The 15,102-nt window shown below is 41.2% G+C and overlaps 1 protein-coding gene across 4 annotated transcripts in view; it reads right to left on the reverse strand.

The window, feature by feature from the left end:
• Positions 1–15,102, reverse strand: part of ctdspl2a (CTD (carboxy-terminal domain, RNA polymerase II, polypeptide A) small phosphatase like 2a) — a 67,860-nt gene that overhangs the window by 30,885 nt on the left and 21,873 nt on the right. For 2 of the 4 annotated variants that reach the window (XM_078530114.1, XM_078530111.1), the window contains exons 2-4: positions 9,058–9,162; positions 6,778–6,984; positions 4,028–4,169 (exon numbers count right to left, since the gene is read on the reverse strand). In XM_078530114.1, the coding sequence (XP_078386240.1) occupies positions 4,028–4,169; positions 6,778–6,960 (325 nt within the window). In that variant the 5' untranslated portion in view covers positions 6,961–6,984; positions 9,058–9,162. Of the gene's footprint in view, positions 1–4,027; positions 4,170–6,777; positions 6,985–9,057; positions 9,163–10,976; positions 11,115–15,102 lie in introns of those variants that run through there. The other 2 variants (XM_078530112.1, XM_078530113.1) reach the window with 2 other exon arrangements.

Consider the following 15,102-nt stretch of genomic DNA (forward strand, 5'->3'; position numbering starts at 1 on the left):
TCTTCCACACACACAGCCCGCTCTCTCTTCCACACACACAGCCCGCTCTCTCTTCCACACACACAGCCCGCGCTCTCTTCCACACACACAGCCCGCGCTCTCTTCCACACACACAGCCCGCGCTCTCTTCCACACACACAGCCCGCTCTCTCTTCCACACACACAGCCCGCTCTCTCTTCCACACACACAGCCCGCTCTCTCTTCCACACACACAGCCCGCTCTCTCTTCCACACACACAGCCCGCTCTCTCTTCCACACACACAGCCCGCTCTCTCTTCCACACACACAGCCCGCTCTCTCTTCCACACACACAGCCCGCTCTCTCTTCCACACACACAGCCCGCTCTCTCTTCCACACACACAGCCCGCTCTCTCTTCCACACACACAGCCCGCTCTCTCTTCCACACACACAGCCCGCTCTCTCTTCCACACACACCCCGCACTCTCTTCCACACACACAGCCCGCTCTCTCTTCCACACACACACCCCGCTCTCTCTTCCACACACACACCCCGCTCTCTCTTCCACACACACAGCCCGCTCTCTCTTCCACACACACAGCCCGCTCTCTCTTCCACACACACACCCCGCTCTCTCTTCCACACACACAGCCCGCTCTCTCTTCCACACACACAGCCCGCGCTCTCTTCCACACACACAGCCCGCGCTCTCTTCCACACACACAGCCCGCGCTCTCTTCCACACACACAGCCCGCGCTCTCTTCCACACACACAGCCCGCTCTCTCTTCCACACACACAGCCCGCTCTCTCTTCCACACACACAGCCCGCTCTCTCTTCCACACACACAGCCCGCACTCTCTTCCACACACACAGCCCGCTCTCTCTTCCACACACACAGCCCGCTCTCTCTTCCACACACACAGCCCGCTCTCTCTTCCACACACACAGCCCGCTCTCTCTTCCACACACACAGCCCGCTCTCTCTTCCACACACACAGCCCGCTCTCTCTTCCACACACACAGCCCGCTCTCTCTTCCACACACACACCCCGCTCTCTCTTCCACACACACAGCCCGCTCTCTCTTCCACACACACAGCCCGCTCTCTCTTCCACACACACAGCCCGCACTCTCTTCCACACACACAGCCCGCTCTCTCTTCCACACACACACCCCGCTCTCTCTTCCACACACACAGCCCGCTCTCTCTTCCACACACACAGCCCGCTCTCTCTTCCACACACACAGCCCGCTCTCTCTTCCACACACACAGCCCGCTCTCTCTTCCACACACACAGCCCGCTCTCTCTTCCACACACACAGCCCGCTCTCTCTTCCACACACACACCCCGCTCTCTCTTCCACACACACAGCCCGCTCTCTCTTCCACACACACAGCCCGCTCTCTCTTCCACACACACAGCCCGCTCTCTCTTCCACACACACAGCCCGCTCTCTCTTCCACACACACAGCCCGCTCTCTCTTCCACACACACAGCCCGCTCTCTCTTCCACACACACAGCCCGCTCTCTCTTCCACACACACAGCCCGCTCTCTCTTCCACACACACAGCCCGCTCTCTCTTCCACACACACAGCCCGCTCTCTCTTCCACACACACAGCCCGCTCTCTCTTCCACACACACAGCCCGCTCTCTCTTCCACACACACAGCCCGCTCTCTCTTCCACACACACAGCCCGCTCTCTCTTCCACACACACAGCCCGCTCTCTCTTCCACACACACAGCCCGCTCTCTCTTCCACACACACACCCCACTCTCCCACACCATCCAGCTTCTTTCCCACTGCCCACCACCCGACCCAAGCCAAGCCCCCAGGCCTTGCAGCTAGTCCCCTCATCGCTGGGCTCTGCAACCACCATCTCCTTAACCCCCAGGCCCCACAGCCAGCATCTCTCACACACCTGGGGCCCGCAGCCAGCGTCTCTCTCTCACCCCCTCTCCCCCCGGGTTGATGAGCTAGATGAGGCTCATGTGCAACATAAAGACCGACATGCTCCTATGGGGCCGAATGACCTGTTTCTGTGCTGTATATACTTAGGAGTACCTTGTAACTTTGTAGGTCACTCTTCTGTGAAATTATGCAGAATGATATTTGGAGTGACATTATGAAATGAATATATATATTCCCAATTGCTACAATTATGAGATTTATAAGATTGTTATATTTTGGGTCTGTGCCTTTGAAGGGGGACACATGACCTGTTCTGGAGTCTGCCTGACAGCAAGCCTGGGTGTTCTGAATGTTAGAGATTAAAGGGGCCCAGATTGTTTTCTGAGAAGAAGGTGCAAGGTGGTTACAGTTGGAGACAGTCGCAGCAGCCTGTGTGCCAACAGTGGATAGACTGTGGCTCTCCAAAGTCTCAGAAAAGTGTTGAGAATGTCAGGTTGTGCTTTAAACTATCCATGTATTTCCAAAATAAAAGGGAGTGGGGTCTCAAAGAGTTATTCAGCATTTCTACCTGGATACAAGGCCCATGTGATTAACATTGCCATGGAGATGGGCTTTTAGAGAGGAAGGGTTTCTACAGTATGCCTGAAAACTTGACAAGTTAGTTTGCCAAGGTCTGGGAGAATGATAGCAGCTATAGGCTGGAAGACGCTGTGGTTCACCACGCAGGCATGCAAGTGGATACCCGTGCTCAGATTGAAAAGGTCAAATTCATGAGGAGTTAAAACAAGCCTGGAATGTTTGTCTAGTTTGCACCACCGGGAGAATCTCCAGGGAAAAATCTGCACCGTGAAAGACAGTTGTCATGAAAATATAATAATTTTCATAATATTGTGATTTATTGTAAAGGTGGGTTAATAGTGGGATTTGGATTTGTTTCTTTGTGTGTGCTGTGTGTGGGGGATTTAATTGAATTGGAGACAGCTTGTCTGGAGGTTTTTGAGTATTCCAACAAGAAGCTAGGTTTGAAATGCTAAATACGTAAATATGGCTGAAGCATCAGAATGTGAGGTGTGGGGAAAATTTGCATTTATAGATAAATTAGGTTAGTCTGAATTTCAAAGAGATGGTAAGACGTTACAACTAGCTAAAAGAAGCTAAGCCACACAGTGTGTTTATTTTGCCCAAAGGTTACTGATAAAATTAGTACTATGAAAGATTTATATTATGAGAAAAGTAAAGTTGCAAAAACTATGGGAACAATGGAATTTGCATTAAAAGGGAGAAATATGTATAAAGGAGATGAGGTTATGTGTAAGGAGAAGGTATTCACACAAGTGTGAAAAGCCTCCAGCCTCTGAGCATCAAGTTGCTGTCTACAGGAACCGAAGCTGAGAAAATTCATTTTGAATGCGACTATCCAGGGTATTGTGTTGCTTTGCCTGGGTCTGTTTAAATCTATTTGTTTTTACTGTTGCCTTAATGGAGATGTAACTGGGAGCCAGTTAATTAGGGGTTTTAGGGGTCTTTATAGGAGTAATTTGTAGAGCTATGTATGTGCTCCCAAATCTTTTCTTTTGTTAATAAATGCTTAATTTAGCTTTGTGAAAAAAAATCACCATGTCTGGGTGGACTTATTACTACTTAATTCAAGGCACGCATCTCAAAATAAAATACAAATTACAAAATCGCTGAGATTGCGTGGTCAAGTTTCCCTTGCGGATTTGATCTGCCTACCATACATCATCTGCCAGGTCATAATACAATTCTGAGATTAAAAATTCCCAGGCTGAAAAAGGAGAAGAACACAAGTAAACCCTCGGAGCTAAGAATCATCTTGGACTGGTTCTGGTAGAATTCAACATCTACTTAAAAGAACAGTGCAAAGTGTGTCTATGGAGTGTTTTGTCGTTTGTGGTAAAAGAAAAAAGGGTAATGTTACGTTTTGCGGTTTAAAGCATAAGTTGCTTACAATTATAGTATTTAGTCAAAAGTGTTTTTAGTCTTTTGTCATGACGGAAGTCTTAAAATGTGAAATCTTGTCATGTCATCCTTTCAGCTATTAACTTTTAAGTAGAAATAGAACTCCTGCTTATCAGTCTCTACAGAGATCACAACTCAATGAACAAAAGAAATTGCTTCCACTAACCTCCATTCACCTGACTTTTCCGCCTTACTCTGGAAATTGGTTTGTTGGGTTTTGAGCCAGTATGAGGCGTTGATGTGATCATATTATCATCTAGGTCACAGTCAAGTCTACATTTTTTTTTCGGCGGATTCTCTGCTTCTGCCTGTGGATCAGACATGAAAATGATCTTTGACTTACTCCCATTCTGGCATCTCTTACATCTCATTCAAAAACACACTTCTGGCATGAGCACACAGCTCTTCGGTTAAACGCAGAGCTACCACAAAAACTAGACCACACACAGTATTTAAATCGCCACAAATTTCCCAAATCCTAGACAACTCATTCTATTAGATTTAAATTACAAAGATGGTTATCTGCAAGTTAATCAAAAATTTAAATTATTCCTCGCTCCTCCACTGGAACAGGATGTAGTCTTCAAGGTATTTTCTGGGCTTCTAAGTCATCTCCATCAGAATGGCTGCATGTGAGCCCACTGAGACTGGCATGTCCTTGAGCATAGCTCGGAGTTACCTTTCTCAGATTTTTCCTCTCCTATTAGAGGGGGAAGATGAAGGAGCAGTCTAGGTTTCCTGCAAAAGCAGAGTTGAATATAACAGGACTTGCAATCACTAATCAAACTGCTCGGAAGAAGGGTCATACGGACTCGAAACATTAGCTCTGTTTCTCTCTCCACAGATGCTGCTAGACCTGCTGAGTTTTTCCAGCATTTTCTGTTTTTGTTTCAGATTTCCAGCATCTGCAGTATTTTATTTAAGTAGTTACACGCATACTCAAAGGAACAGCACTAACAGTACCCTGCATGATTAAAATAGCTTTTCATATTATTAACCGTGAATTAAATCCTTCATCTAAATAATGCAATAAAGCATTTTGATATAATAGATAATAAAAAAAAGCAGCAGCACTGACTAAAAACCTTGGGATTTAAACAGAGTATAAGAGCAGGTCAATACCAAAGATACTCAATGCAAAGATTTCACTGCTTTATGCTATATTTTTCCTCTCAAATTTAATCTTTATGTAGTGCCAACTTATGACAATTCTCCAAACTGATCTTCTCCAATAGCTGGCTCTTAAAAATGACAAACTCCGTTCTGGTTCATTTGTGCAATGCTCAATTTCAATCGAAATCCTTCCAGAGAAATAGGTCAAGTAATGCTGACCAAATAAGAAATGTATGACATTCAGCAAACTTAATCACAGGCTTTTTGCTTTGGAGCTGCAAAAATATTATTAGGCAACCAGAATCTAGTTTATCAAACTGTCATTGACTTTTCATTTCATATTCTGTCTGCTGCATCCAATATAATCACTTTGCATCATGACATTATTCCTGCATCTTACAACATCCCATTCCAGTCACATCATCCAATTCATGTTATTTTTAAATAAAAATACTTTCTTCCCTTTCCTTGCTAGAAGACATTCCTTTAATATTCACCGCTCCCGGCCAAGAGGACAGACAAACAACCTTCGTCCAGCATCCAAAGTGCTTCTGTAATGGGCTGCCTGGAGCAGTAAGAGTGTAGGCTAACTTGGCACACATTCTCAGTTTCCTTCCTTCTTTCTGGGAAATGTGCTCGGCTTGTTCAGCTGAGTCTTAGAACTTGCAGACAGGGAACCACAATATGAACCATCTTATTCATTGAAGACACATAAATAATGATGGTCCATGAGGTAAGAGTGAAGTGGAAGCAAGGAAGGAAGTCCCCAAAATTTTAATTCTGTAAATTTATCAGCATCACTTAAAAAGTGACCTTACAGACTTGCAGCATTAATTCAACCTCTCTCTAGTTTGTGCTTGAATGCATTATTATTCTGCTCAGGTCCATCTGGTTAATTTCTTCTTTTCTATTCATACCCTGAATGAGATGGAAGTACACACTGGGCAAGAATCTATGTCAGAACCTTAGTTAAGGCTCCTGATGTGAGCTTTCTTTCTTTGAGACTAGGGTTCAAACCCAATTCAAGTAACGGGATGAAATTTTGCTCCGTACTCTGGCCATAAGGGTCCAAAGAAAATAAACAAATCCAGCCAAGTACTTGTGGGTAGGGAACACAGCTCAAAATGTCAATTAATTGGCAATATCACTGAAAAGTCTCTTTATAAAATCACTGACATGTCTGGTACAAAAACTGGAAAAATTCACTTTCCTCAGAAAGCATTTTTGATTGGGTCAGAAAAAGACTGGGCTCCACTTGATAATGGTACCTGACCTGAGAAGCCATAGTGGAAGCTTGCAATCCCCAAACCCAAAATCCTTCACACTGCAGTAAGCACTTAAAATAACAAAATGAATGTTTAACTAAAGGCTTGTCTAAGTGTCTGGATGGATGATAGAACATCTTGATGCTGTAATGCAGTGGTAACGGGTAAAATAATTAAGGATCAGAAAAGGCAAGCTGTTTCCTTCCAATGAACTGCATAAAATTTGCATTAATGTAGAATGTCTCCAGTTTATTTAATCTCCAAACAGAGGTGAATAACCAGGATAAAAACAGTCATGAATAGAAGGGCAAGAAGCATCTTGTAGCAAAGGCAACTAAACACCAACCAGCGTATCACAAGCTACATTTATCTTAATGTCCTTGCCAATCTTTTCTTCCTCCGAGCTCTTCCTTATACTCTAGCTGTCTACAGGGCTCCAGTGTAAAGCGGAGATAATTTTAGTTATCAGACAGTATGTTTATAAAACATTCAGATTATGACATTCTACACCAGTCCCGCAGATATTTGATCATCATACCTTTGCAGCAGTTCCTCGGATAAGTCTTTTAATAGATGAGAGCAAACCAGTTTCCTTCTTCTGTGGTTTTGCCCCCATAACAGGTATTGAATCATCTACATCAGAGCGCTTCCGCTTCTTTTCAGGTCGTGATGCATGGACAGGGGTTGTCTGCTGAGAAGCCTTTCGCATTCTCAGCCTCATTCTCAAAAGGTGTCACATGAACAACTGCAGAATATGGAAAAGTATATATAAACTAAGTTAGTTGTCAATGAACATGAAGGGCATAAAAGTAACCAGCAGTCCAGCAAATCAACCCATGTAAAAATCAACATGGAACCTGTAACAATGAAAGTGAGACCTGGTGAATTGGACCAGTAAAATTATTCTTGCTCCCCACGTTCAACTCGTACATGCAGGAAGCTTACTGGCCACCTCCTGGCATTCTTGAATATAAAGATACAGTTCATTTTTAAAATTTGTTTTGCTATAACAATGGACTTAATGTAAAACAAAACTACTATCTTTCAGCTCCTGGTTGGTTGATTCTGCAGTCTTTTTTTGAGACCCAAAGGCAATATATAAATAATGAACATCTTTGTTTCTTTGACTACAGAAAATTCTACAATACATTCATGTTATGAGATACCTGCATCAGATTTTCTGTATAATGAGATAGGAACAGTAGATTGGTGGAACTGGTTAACACATCAAAACAGGTTCTACTGTAATATTTAAGTCAAACTTCTAACCAGGTTAACACTACATCACTAATGTCAGCTGCGCATCAAAATAGTTACACCCTTCATCATTTTCTGGTTAGCAATCTTAGCCTTAAATCAAGAACTGAAAATACAAGTATTAATGATCTTGGTTTCACCTATATATGAATATGGTCATTCCCAAAATCCACACACAAGTATTTTCCTAATAAAACGAAGCCATGCAGCTCCATTAGCAAAATAGCCTATTTTAAACTTACAAAACAGACACATAAAGATAACATTCAAATCAACTACGAAATATTTCTAAACAAATTTATAAGGGTACATTAAAAATAAAAGTAGTAAGTTTTAAATACATGATCTGTTGAGAATTAAGTGCCTGAAAATCACAGAATATGAAATAAGTTGAAGAGGGGAAATTTAGGGGTAGCTGATATACATTAGGAAACAACAGCTTGGTGAGTACTGCAATCAGATTACATATTGATCAAGACCATGTGCCCAAAGTTGGCCATTTCAAAGCTTTGTAGGTTTTTTTGCACATTATGGAATATCCCTTACAGGTGGAGTACTTAATCACATTCAGCTTGTCAAATACATACCCCATTTCCATTGCAATTGCAAAAATGTTTCAGTAAATGCCCAATTTTTTGAGACCAAGAATCCTTGTTAAAGGTTCCTTTCTCTCCATTTCCATGAACATACCAACCGTAGCCAACCCATTCTTAAGCCACTGCTAAAGACCGAGAAGGTGGAAGTTCCTTTTTTGGTGAAGGGTCTCATCACCTCAAGCACAGCTTTGGTTCATGAGCTTCCTTTGCTCAACCTCAAAGTGTGTTTCAATCCAACTTCATAAGAGCACTTAACACATTCTCACTTCCCACGCAAATCAAGCAAGAAGAAACTGTGCCAATTATTGCAAGCTATGGTGAGCTCTGCTGTGAATTCAACTCACTAGTAATTGAATAGACAAAGGTGTAAAATTTCTTTCACTTAGGACAAGTGAGCATTTTCCTCCTGTAAGTCTCATGTGGAGCATTAACATCAGCAAAAACCAATTGGGCCAAATAGACTGTTTCTGTGCTGTAAACACTATATAATTCTATGTGAATCAGTACAAGGCTTGAACGCAATGCCAAAGGAGATAAAAGGCAATGCTCAAATGGGCCAGTTCATTGATTAAAACTGAATTAGAAAAATAGAATTAAAAATGAAGGTGGCTGAGCATGTTTATCCAATGTATGATTGAATTACCAGGTGGTTCTTTTGGAAAGGTGCATTTGATGACAGTGGTGGACATGGCTGTGCTTGTTTCCCAAGGTCATAAATAGAGGAAAGAGATTTATGTATTCAGTGTAGCCATAGAGCTGCAGCTCAGCTTGAACGGCGAGGATGGAGTTGAGACCAACAAAGACATTTTTATTCATACTAAGCTGTGTTAATTTGGTGCTGAAATTATGCAATACACAACAGAAAAATTAGGCAGCATTATTTCTGTAAATACATTTCTTCTAGCTTTTGTAACTTTGCTCCTTTGGAGCTATTCACATAGTCAAAGACCAGAGGTTTTACTTACAATCTAAGAAAATAGTGCAGAACAGGAGTGCTGCTTATTTTGGCATTGGGAATGAACAGGTGAACAGCACGGTGCAGAAACAAGTCAAGTCACGTGGTGCAAAACCTAGAAATAGAAAGAATTATAGTAGAGTGAAGAATTCAGAGTACAATAAGTCAGTCACATGCGTTAGAAAATTGCTACCATTCTTTGATGAGGTGTTTTAGTAAACATCTGATCAAACTTTACTAATAACTCTCATTATCACAAAATTATAGGATAAAAGTTTTGTTATGCTTCAATAGCTGCATTAACAAGAGCAATTAGAAAAAGTTTAGTGTGGTTCATGCAACAGGTTAACAAAATGTTAGTTATAGTTTTCCATCTCTTCTATACGGGGAACCTGTAACGCTTACTGATACTCCTCCAACTGCCCCCCAACCCACTCTAACTTCCAAATGTCTGCTTCAACTCCAAATGGCAAACAATGTTATCATTAAAGGAAACATTTCATATAGTATACAACAAGCATGTTACAAAATTGCCAAATGCAGAGACAAATATAAAATCAACACATCAGAGACAATTAGAATGAAGTCAAAGGAAAATTATGCAGAAAAATCATTATAGCAAATAAAAATAAGCAAAATTTCCAGTATGGACCTCTCACTGTATTGTATAGAGTAGATGGTTAATCATGGCAATGATCGCAACAATCAGAAAACAAAAAGGTTCATAAAATAGCCAATTCAGACTGTCATTATATAATAGCAGCCAAAAATTCAATGGCAATTCTAGAAACCAGAAATCTGAGGGGTGACCTGTTAGAGGTCTTTCATGATGATGAAAGGGTTTGTTAGGGTAGGCGTAGGGAACAAATTTTGATCTGGAGGAGAGAACAAAGTTAAGGTGGGTAAATATAAAGAAAGTCACCGACAAATCCAATGGGAAATTGAGAAGAGTCTATTTCACTCAGAGAATGATTAGAATGTGGTAGAACTCGCTACCACAGGAAGAGATTGACATGACTAGCAGAGAAACATTTAAGAGGAAGCTAGATAAACAAATGAGAGAGAAAGTAATAGATGGATATGTTGATGGAGTCAGCTGAAGAAAGGCAGGAGGAGATTTGTGTAAAGCATTAACATGGAATTGCTGAGCTGAATGGCTGTGCTGTAAATACGTACTGGGTATGGTTATTACATGGTATCATGTAATAAGATACTAATAATTGCAGTGTTCACATTCTCCCATTTAAAAGAAAAAAATTACTCTTCCCTCAACTCTGTCCTCACTGTTCATGCTGGGCTGCAGCTCTATGGCTACACTGAATACATAAATCTCTTTCCTCTATTTATGACCATGGGAAACAAGCACAGCCATGTCCACCACTGTCATCAAATGCACCTTTCCAGAAAGAACCAGTGGATAATTCAATCATTCACTGGATAAACATGCTCAACCATCTTCATTTTTAGTCCCTTCATCAACCCAGTTAACCATTGACATACAATCTGCTTATAGCTAAATTTAAAGGGCATTATCACGAGCATTGCTTTACTCTGATTACTTTGACTGAAGAGGTAAAATACAGCTTTGACTACATGGGATTCTTTCAACACAGAATCCAACGACAGCTCATTAATCCAATTGCAGTCTATGAGTTCCTGTGATCTGTTCCTGACTGCTGCCTTTACGCTTGCAAATAAACCACATCTTAGCAGCTTTAGATGTCAACTTTTTTTAAAATGGTCAAATTCCAACAACCTGGAGGAAGGAAAGGATGAGGACTAAAAGAATGATGGGAGTGGGAAATTTTGCATTACTGCATTACAATATGCAACCCAATCACTGATTGTGACATGTGTATCGAGCCCCAGCTCCAAAAAGTTGGGCATCCCCGGTCTCTCAAAGTATGGATCTTCACCCCAAGTTCTTACATGTTAGGCTCAGATTCTGCATACTGAGTGAACCTGTCGACTCTTGACACAGAAGTGTACACATTCAGTTCATGGAGATCCAGTGTGCGTGTTCAGTACTTGCAGATTTCTCAAAGTCTTAGCAACATTTCAAATTCCTGTACATCTGATTGAGTGGACTCCTCAGCTATTCGGTGTATTGGACCATTGTGCACTTTTCACAGAAACAAGGACATAATCGTGCAATACATTCCTCACAACACCAGAAATCCTGTGTAATGAAAACAGAATTTGACTGATTCAGTTACTGCACAACAATGGCTCTACTTTAAAAATAGGGCATTACAAAAATGAACTATCTTTGTCAATTAGATTTATCAAATTCTTTGTGGCCACATAACACGAATGAGGTTAAACCTGGTTAACAGCAGCTGTTTCTGCAAGCATTATAGGTCACACTGTCAAACAGAGATATATAGACCATAAAATCTTTGGAATACATGGTTTGATCACTCAGAATGTACATAGATGGAGACCCACCTATTGGGTCACTCAACTTATTCTGGCACAGATTGCAGAATCAAGCCATATACCCTATGTGGCTTTCCGGGGGTCTTTGTTTTAATTAGTGTATGGGATGAAAATGTGGGTCTGTTCATTACAGGAACAGTGATAGTCATTCTTTGCATATCCTCTGATGCCCTGCTCTGTGCCTGAGCTTCCAATTGTGTGCATATATTGGCTGTCCCAGCTAAGCTAACCAGTCAATGCAAAGATCCACAATAAAAGTGAACTAGGTAGAGCTAGGGGTTGACTGACATGTTTCAAGGATTGTTTTACATCAAAAGTTAACTCAGGAGAATTGTAAAAATTGCAATTAATATAAACATACTGTTTTGCATTGAGTAATGTTTCTTCACTTATTTAGCATTAAGTAGGTTTTTCTGTTCGTTAAGAGGCTTGGCCTGAGTCTGAATCAGTGCACATTCAACCGCCTACTGGATCACATGGTGGCACATCATACACTCCAGTCGGAAAGTGTATAGTAGAAAAGTTAAATCTAAAGTCTTGCTGCATTTACCCAGATGTTAGGCAGGCAAAGGCACATTCTGGTGCACAGAGGATGCAAGGTCCAGTTACAAGGAGACAATCTGGCATACAAATACAAAACTGTGAAGAGGAGCAAACCCACATATAACTGCTCAGAAGCAGTAACCTTGCAGGGAAGATACGCAGATAATTGTTACAGGCATTTCTCCTTCTCGGTAAGGTGGGTGGCAGAGATAGTATTTCAATCTTCAGTCGAAAGTGGGACCTAACTTTGAACCAATATCCCCCACCCCACAGCTGCCAGGATCCTAAGACTCTACGAATCATATGCACCCTTGAAAAAAAAAATCACTAATTATGACTTAACTGGAAGGTTGTGGCCAATTCTGGGCACCACACTTTAGTAATGATGCCAAAGCCATGGAGAGGATGAAGAGAAGATTTACCAGGGATGAGGAACTTCAGTTAAGTGAAGAGGCTGGAGTAGCAGGAATTGTCCTCTTTAGAGCAGATAAGGTTAGGACAAGATTTAATCGAGATGTTCAAAATTATGAGGGGCTTCAATAGAGTAAATAAGGATTTGATCACAGGAGGGTCGGTAACCAAATAACACAGATTTAAATAATTGGCAAAAGAGCCAGAGACTCAAGGAGAAATTTTTTTTTTTTTAAGCACAGCGACTTATTATCTGGAATGCACGGCCTGAAAGGGCAACTGAAGCAAATTCCATAGTAACTTGTGAAAGGAAGTTAAATAAACACTTGCAAGGGGAAAATTTTCAGGGCTAAGGGGTAAAGAAACTAATTAGATGATTCTTTCAAAGAGCTGGCACAGATATGACAGGCTAAATGGTCTCCCGTTATGTTCTAATGATCCTATGAATCTAGTAATTTGTACAGCATGAGTTTGGTGACTCAAAGCATCCCAGCCCCCAAAGCCTTTCTCTATGAGCACACTGGGAATGCTGAAATTCAACACCCAAGCAAAGGCAATCGGCTCAACTGCATATAAACTGGAAAGCCCAAAGCTAAAGCAAGTGATGTGTTTTAAGTGATGCATCATACTAAGGTCTCTCCCAGATTTTGCTCCACAATGTACAAGATGTAAGCTTCAGCTAAACTAGAAGATCTCCCAGGGTATTGCTCAAAGGCTGAAGGGGTCGGGGTGCCTGTAGGGGGCAGGCACAGAGAATCAACATCTCAGGCGGTGGATAAGCTATGAGATTTGTGCAAGTGCTTCACGGAAGGTGTATATAGATAATATAATCTGATGCCAAGAGCCTGGTAAAAAAATAAAAATAGACATGTTTAAATGAGTTGAGCTGCTGTAGTGTTTTTGATGAAATTCGTCTCATTTAGTGAGACAGACAAAATACTTCAGACAAAAGGAGCTGGAATTATTACCATTTGAAGCAAGTCATCAAAGTGGACCCCATTTGAAGCGGAGTGTTGACAGACACAGATTTAGTTTTACTGCGATTAAATTCTTAAGTCCCTCACTTATTTGTATGTGTATTTATGAATGTATGTGCTTATAACCCCATAAATACATGATATGCACACATGTACATACAGATATCCTCTATTGGGATTTTTAAAAATGTTTTCCTTGACAAGTAGGTGTTACCAGCAAGGCTAAAGTTACTGCCCATCGCTGTTTCCCCATACAATTTGAGTTCCCCGTTTTGAGTGACTAGAATCCCATGTAGCCAGGCTGGGCAAGGGGTGGCAAATTCCCTTTCCTGAAGGGCATTAGAAAATCACTTCATAACCCATGAATTACCAGATTTATTGAATTAAATTTCATAACATGCCATGGTGGGATTTAAACTTGCAATCCCTGCCTTGTGGCCATTTTCCTGGTGCTGCACACCAAACTGCCAAGTTGAAAACTGGCACTTCCTCTCAATCTTAGCCGAGGTGGGAATAGTCAGGGAAGCCACATTGGGATAATATTGGTATTGTGCAGTGTTTAGTGAATACATTTAAAGATAAAAATTGAAATGAAGCCCAGAGTGTGCATGCCATTAACCAATGAATCTATCCAAGGCTGAGTTGGATAGATTTTTGATAGTCAAAGATTATGGGGGGGTAGACAGGAAAGTGCAGTTGAGGCCACAATCAAATCAGCCATGATCTTATTGAATGGCGGAGCAGGCTCAAAGGGCCAAACGGCTCCCAAGTCCTATGTTAACCAATGAGAAAAGAAGAAATTTGATATAAACTCATGCTGAGAACCCCGATTAGATTCAACCCCAAGACATCCACATTTAACTAAGAAATGCAAAAAATGTAATGTTTAATAACTGATGTTTAGAACTCCATTTATTCAAACATGGACTTTTCATAGACAGTATAGAACTAAACAGGGCAATATTTTGTGGTTTATTGAAGAGACCACAGTCAATACAAAGAATGACATCACAGAAATCACTTGACAGTTTGATGCGAGTGTTTTTTATAGTGTATTCTCAAAGATGCCCTTGTGTCAACATCCTATTGTCACATGTACAAAGCTTGGATTAAGGATTCAACATGTATGCCAGTATATATTTTATAACAAAAGAGAGAAATGCAACTAAAAAACCAGCTTAATAATAAATTTAGAAATGCAAGTGTTTCTGCAGAGCTTTTAAGGAATAAAGATGATTTACACTCATATAAAGATGTGTCACTTTCCAAAAATGCAATGCCCACCAAAAACTCTGCAGAAGTTCTAGATAGATCTGCAGCACTAAGGATAGTCTTGAATGATGCTGGGAATCTGGAGGATTAAGATCAGTTGTTCTTAAAGCTCATTTCTGACAGCTGAAGTAAAACCGAAATGGCAAAACCATTTGGATTTTTTCATTCATCAATCATATTTTAGTAACTGTGGAACTACAGTGCCATCATGTTATGCCAACACATCTAATCTGTCTCTCTAGGTATCTTGACATTAGAGCCAATACAGGTGGTTTAGGTTGGAAGATTTGTGACATGGGGTAGACCCTTTGTGTTTTTGATTTCATGAAGTGACTCACCACAATTGCACAGACATAAATTAGGTAGTCTGAAACTGTTTCACAAAAGGTGCTCAAAAGCCACAATGAAAATTA

Source organism: Cetorhinus maximus, chromosome 26 (assembly GCF_964194155.1).
Source record: "Cetorhinus maximus chromosome 26, sCetMax3.hap1.1, whole genome shotgun sequence".
Taxonomy (NCBI): domain Eukaryota; kingdom Metazoa; phylum Chordata; class Chondrichthyes; order Lamniformes; family Cetorhinidae; genus Cetorhinus; species Cetorhinus maximus.